General features: G+C 45.5%; 1 protein-coding gene across 2 annotated transcripts in view; it reads left to right on the top strand.

The window, feature by feature from the left end:
• The first annotated feature begins 882 nt into the window (after window positions 1-882).
• ATP2A2 (ATPase sarcoplasmic/endoplasmic reticulum Ca2+ transporting 2) overlaps window positions 883-6,000 on the top strand; it is a 58,639-nt gene continuing 53,521 nt past the window's right edge. For both annotated transcript variants that reach the window (XM_082698379.1, XM_082698378.1), the window contains exons 1-3: window positions 883-1,146; window positions 1,845-1,862; window positions 1,968-2,050. In XM_082698379.1, coding sequence (XP_082554505.1) covers window positions 1,029-1,146; window positions 1,845-1,862; window positions 1,968-2,050 — 219 coding nt within the window. In that variant the 5' untranslated portion in view covers window positions 883-1,028. The remainder of the gene's footprint in view (window positions 1,147-1,844; window positions 1,863-1,967; window positions 2,051-6,000) is intronic.

The following is a 6,000-nucleotide window of genomic DNA, read 5'->3' as shown; positions in this document are numbered from 1 at the left end:
CCGAGCGCGTTTCGGGAGGCCCAGTGCGGACCGAGTTCCTAGGTTCCCCGGCCTCGCCTATCCAGACACCCACCCCAGCCCCAGGCCCAGCCCGAAGGGCAGGCAGTTTTCCTCGGGGCAGCGAGTGTAGGGAGCCCGCCGTGAGCCCTCAACCTCTCAGGGCTCTGTGTCAGCGGGCTGGCGGGGAGGGAAGACCACCGGAGCCCCGAGCGGGTTTAAGATTAGCTCTCCACGCGTCCGCAGGCGCGGCATCGCGCGCGCCGGCCTCTATCCGGGTTCCTGGGGGCGGTGCGCGGGAGGGGGCGGGGCCTGCGCGGCGGCGTGGGCGCTAGTCGCGCGGGGGGGAGGGAGCCGAGGGGAGGGGGCGGGGCCGTGCCGCCCGCGCCGCGCTGGGCCCTCTCGGCCAATGAGCGGCGTCCACATGCCGCGGCGGCGGCGAGAGGGGAGGCAGCGGCGGATAAATGCTATTAGAGCAGCCGCCGCGGAGCCGTCCCCGACGCCACCTCCTTCTCCTTCGCCGCAGTTTCCTCCGCCGCTGTCGGGGGTGCGGAGCTGAGGGAACAGGGCGAGCGCGCCGCGCACCACCCCGCCGGCTCGCCGCCCCCGCTCCGTTCTGCCCTCAGGGGTCGGCCGGGTGCCCCTTCCTCCGGCCCGGGCGGGGCCGCGAATCACCTCAGGAGAGCGGGGAGGGGGTTCGGGGGCCGCGGCCTGCGTTCCCCGCGGGCGGTTGAGGGCGAAGGAGGCCCTCCCTTCTGACGAGGGGAGGGAGGGTCAGGAGCCCCCCACCGCCCAGCTGAGTCCGGGGCGTGCACCGGCGAGGGCCGGGCAGCCGGAGGGGCGGTTGTCTGGGGGAGGGGGCGCGGGGTGATTCAGCGCCCGGCGAGGCGGAAGCGGCCGCAGGAGGAGGAGGGGGAAGAGGCCGGTCCGCGCCTGGGCGCCCGGGGTGGCACGAGCCCGCGGCCCGAGTGCGAGGCGGAGGCGAGGAGGCCGCGGGGACTGGAGGCGAGGCCGGCCGGGCTCCCGCAGTCATGGAGAACGCGCACACAAAGACGGTGGAGGAGGTGCTGGGCCACTTCGGCGTCAACGAGAGCACGGGGCTGAGCCTGGAGCAGGTCAAGAAGCTCAAGGAGAAATGGGGTTCCAACGGTAGGTGCCCGGCTCCGGGACTGCAGGGGCCCCGCGCGGCCCGGCGCGGGCCCGAGAGCCAGGGAAGATGGCTGACCGGGCTCCACCTCGTGGGTCTGGGCTCAGCGCCCGCCGAGGGCTGCAGGCGGCGGGTCGAGCCCGCGCGCCGGCCCCGCGGGAGAAGGGACTGCAGACGGGGGCTCCGGGCTTGTCCGTACCTCCGGGACCCCGCGCCTCGAGCCCTTGACCTTCCCCGCACGCAGTTAGCTCGGTGTCTTCTCACCCGCAGCAGCCGGCCCCGCTGGAGGGAGGGACGCGTTCTCCTGCAACTGGGTTGAACCCTGCGAGACATTTTCTTGTCCCCAGCCAGTTTATGAGGCGTCGTTGCAGTTGAGAAAGCCTCTAACCGTTCTTGTGCTACCCAAAGTTACACATCTGGCAGAAGTCATGACATAGCTGAAATAAGTCCTTGTTTCGGGAGCCCTGATTAGTAGATAGCGGTGAGATTTTACCCTTCGGGATACACTAAGGTATTGGTTCCAACAGATTTTCCTGGGGTACCATTTGGTGTGGTTTTTATTTAAAATGGTTGAAGGTTTTCATAGATCTGGGTACGTCTTTCGAAGACTGATAATTTTAGCAATTCTCTTTATAACGACAGTGCTAATTTTTTTCTCCCCTTCTTGACACGTTGCCTGGGGAATTTCTACATTCTGCAGAGTTACCGGCTGAAGAAGGTGAGTTATCTTAATATGTTCTTTTTTTTTTTTTTTTTTTAACCGCCCCCCCCTTTGTGTGCTCTTGTTAAGATGACATTTACAACAATTGTTTGTTTCTAACAGGAAAAACCTTGCTGGAACTTGTGATTGAGCAGTTTGAAGACTTACTAGTTAGAATTTTATTGCTGGCAGCTTGTATATCTTTTGTAAGTATAAAGAAACTTAATTTCTGCTCTTTTCAGAGATGAAAAGCCAAGAACAAGTCCTGTCTATTGAGTGAGAACATTATATTTAGAGATTTCACTGGTGTCTTCATTTTTTTAAAAAAAATCTAGATATTTTAAAATTATAAACAAAACACTCGAACCATTTGTGTGCAGAAAATTAATGCCTGACATTTACAGTGCAGTTAGAAATTGGTTCCAAAACGAGGCAGAGTCTTAAAAATTTTTGTGGTTTATCAGTTTTAATATCAAAAAATTCTTTGTTGGAAAGCCTTTTCTGTTTTGGGTTCTTCCATTGTGTAAGATCATACTAAGATGGTGTTGGGCCCTTTGTAGTCTGTAAATAGAACTTACAAAAGGAATATTCCAGTTGCTCTCCCTTCCTGGTAATGGCAAGGTGACAGTTGTTTCTGACAGTGACAAGAATGATGACGGCAGTGATGGCACCACTGTTGACCAAATTTGGTCACTGACCTTTAGGGTGGTATATTTATCTAAATTGGACCCCTGTCTTAAGTGACTCCTAGGTAGAGAGAACAAGGTTCAGTGCAACTGGTTCTAGATTTTTAAAGAAAAAAACAAAACCAAACCCGTTTTCTCTTGGTCTGTGTGTCGTTACTGTCTTGAGTCCCGTATGGTTGCTAAGAAACTGGTGAAATGCAAAGAACTACAGCAGAAGAAGGGTGATGAGTTGGTGAGGTTATTTCTAGGTTATTAACATTTTTTTCCTGTTCAATATTTTTTACTGCATTTTTTCTTGGGCAGTGGACTTCTTGATAGTTTTCCTGAAAATGGTCATGAATAGGACACAGATGTTCCTAATCCTAACAGCATGAGATGACTTTTGTTCTTAAATTACAGTATTGTATTCTTACAATAACTATGATGGGAAATGAAATTCACCCAGTGCAGTACTTTTTCAGGCTTCACAAAATTGACACAGTTTCAGGGTTTCATTTTTGTTTGTTTGTGCATTTGCAAACCACAGGCATCTACCTCAGTCTTTATGACACCGTATCATAGAAGGCTATTTTGAGAACTAAATCAGAAGGAAGCAGTGGGCACTTCTTTAGGTAAGGGGGGGGAAATTGGCAGGAGGTGAGCTTTTGGAGTAGTATTATATACAGATTCTGACCTGAGACTTTAATACATCTATCATGTCTTGTTGGCTAAGTGATATGTAGTTATTAATAATCAGTTCTCACGAATCTTTTTTTTCTGTGGTTTTCATTGAATAAAATTGAGAGTGTCATAGCAAAGTGTCATACAGTGTCCTGAATTACTCCATACTTACACGTCTGTCTGTTCTTGATTAATTCACCGCCACCCCTCCTAAATGGCTCCTGTTTTTACTGATTAAGATAAGGGAATAGAGTTGTTTGATTATCAGTTTCAGTACATTGTTGTGAGGCGAAACAAATACTATGTTTGGGGTAGTGTAATGTTCATGTATGTTTAAGCTACCTGCATAATTCTGAAGTAGCCTCAGCTTTGGCTGTTAAAGTACCGGGGTTTAGTAAGGTTATCAGGGACATCTTAGAAGTAAATCACCTGGTATATACAAGGCAGAGATAAAATAAATTTTTATTGAGTTATTCTGTATATCTGCTTAAGGCTGTGTTGTAACATCAGCATTATTTCCAATAAACAGGCTATTGAACATTTGGGTTTTATAGGATCTCTTGAGTTGCTGGTTCAAATGACTTTTGCATTAACATTTTGAATTAGTGATGTGTGTGACTTTTATTTTGAAGAAAGGAGTTTATAGTTTCTAAGCATTTTCAGGTGGGTTTTTAAAATGCTCTAATTTTATCATAGGGTAGGATGTTGGATTTTTATAGCTTTATAGAACTGTATTTTGGAATTGAAATTTGAATTACCTTTTTAGTAACTACTTGGAGTTAATGCTCAGGACATGAACTGTGTGACATTTTCATTTCATGGATTGCTAAACAAAAATAATAAATGTTTAGGAAATACTGTTATTTTGCTCTGACTTGTTTGATCAAGACATTTTGGATATCAGACCTGTTTTGTTGATTTTCTTCATGTGAAATTGGCACAATACTACATTGTTCTTGACCTTTTCAGTCCTCATTTCTTTATCTTTTAAAAGATCACTGAGTCTTTTTTGTAGTGGTCAGTGTATTCCTAATTTACACGAAAATCATGGTAGAATATTCTTATTCTTTCGGAGAATTAAATAGACCGTTCCTACAATATGTACATGATATATCGTTCTGCTCGAGTTAAAAAGAAATACTAGGCTTTCGTGATTTATTTCAGATCTCTAAATTGTTAACTATAGGAAGCTGCGTTAATGTGTTATACTCATGACCTGTAGGGATAAAGTTTAATTGGAATATTCGCCAGATAGAAATAGTTTTAAGTTTCCTCGGATTAGAAGAAGTGAGCTATAATTTCTCCCACTACACATAAAGTAACATTAGAAATTCCTTCATTTCCCATTCATGAGCTACAATCCTGTCACTTTGTCTGTACATCCTCCTTGGTCACAACTTTGCCCTTCATTTAATACATCATACGATTGCTTACTGGAATACCCATTCTTTTTTCTCTTTCACTGCTTCATTAGGTATTTATTGAACACCTGGGACGTGGCACAGACACTGGGGATACAGCATTTGAACAAAATAGACAAAGTCTCAACCTGGAGCCGACATTCTAGTGGAGACAGATAATAAACAAGTAAAATGTATAGTCTGTTGGACGGTGATAGTACGTACTATGGAGAAAAATAAAGCAGGGAGATAAGAGTATGAGGAGGAGGGTATAGTTCTTAGGTAGGGTGGTCAGGAAAGTCCTCCAGGAAGGTGACTTTAGAGAAAAGACCTGAAGGAGATGAGCAGGAGGGCCATATTTGCTTCGTCCAAATTCAGAAAGCCCTTTGTGGTAACACAGTTTGCAAAAGTTGCTCCACCCTCCATCCCCATTTCCCCACCAGAGCTACTTGGATTGACCCTAAAATGCTGCTTAAACTTGCTTAGACTTAGGCACTTGTCACTTGTGTTTGAATAGTGTCTTTCCTTCCTACTGGACCCTTTAGAAGGGATTCTTCATTTCTTTTAGAGCCTGGGTTAGTGATTTTGATAAAACAAATATATTTGAACTTGTGTTAGCATTTTCAGAATATATGATGTCTGGTTTCTTCGGTTTTCTTAGTACAGTATAGTCAAGAAGTAGTTTATATATTTGTAATGATTCTACTTTTTTCCCCTGTGTTTTCTTTTAACTTTTTTTTAAAGGATAGAATGGGTGGTTCACTAATTGGTTTAACTAATTTATTTAGAGCCTTTCTTTAAAATGTTTTGAAAGGTGAGTGTGTGTGTGTGTGTAAGAAGGTTGTATTCTCAAATCTAAAACCAGTATTTTTAAGTAACTTTTTGTGTGGATCAGAAGAGAATGTAGTCTAAATCATACCTTTTTTTTTTTTTTAATTGCTAAAAGAATTTGTTTCCCGACCCAGAAAATTGTCATAACATTTATTGGTGATACCTTTCTTTCTCGTGAAGTGTTTTAAACTTCTTTTATTATGTAAATTTCTTCATTTGTTGAGCAAGTATTTGAGTACCCAGTGTCCTTGCAAGTTTCTAAGGACACAAAGAGGAATGAAGACAGGTGCCCTAAGTCTTAAAAATATGCTTATAGTCTCTCTCACTTTCTTTTTTTTGGGGGGACCTCATTGAGTGCTCATTACATTATCCCAACATGTAGCTAAGATAATGGAGTCACGGAACTATGACTGTCTCCCACTGAAACACGTCTTTTTACCTTGGCTTAAAGTTTGCTTTTGTTCATTAAACTCCACTCTCCAGCATCTTCTGGTTGTGCTGTCAGAAGTTACTGTTATATGCAGAGATCAGTTTTACAGCTAATTAGAAGATAGTCTATACTATCCTGTTGAAGCAGTC

Source organism: Mustela nivalis, assembly GCF_964662115.1.
Source record: "Mustela nivalis genome assembly, chromosome: 14".
In the NCBI taxonomy this organism is placed as follows: Eukaryota; Metazoa; Chordata; class Mammalia; order Carnivora; family Mustelidae; genus Mustela; species Mustela nivalis.
The sequence above is the reverse complement of the archived record's forward strand: the minus strand, read 5'-3'. Positions and strand labels throughout refer to the sequence as shown.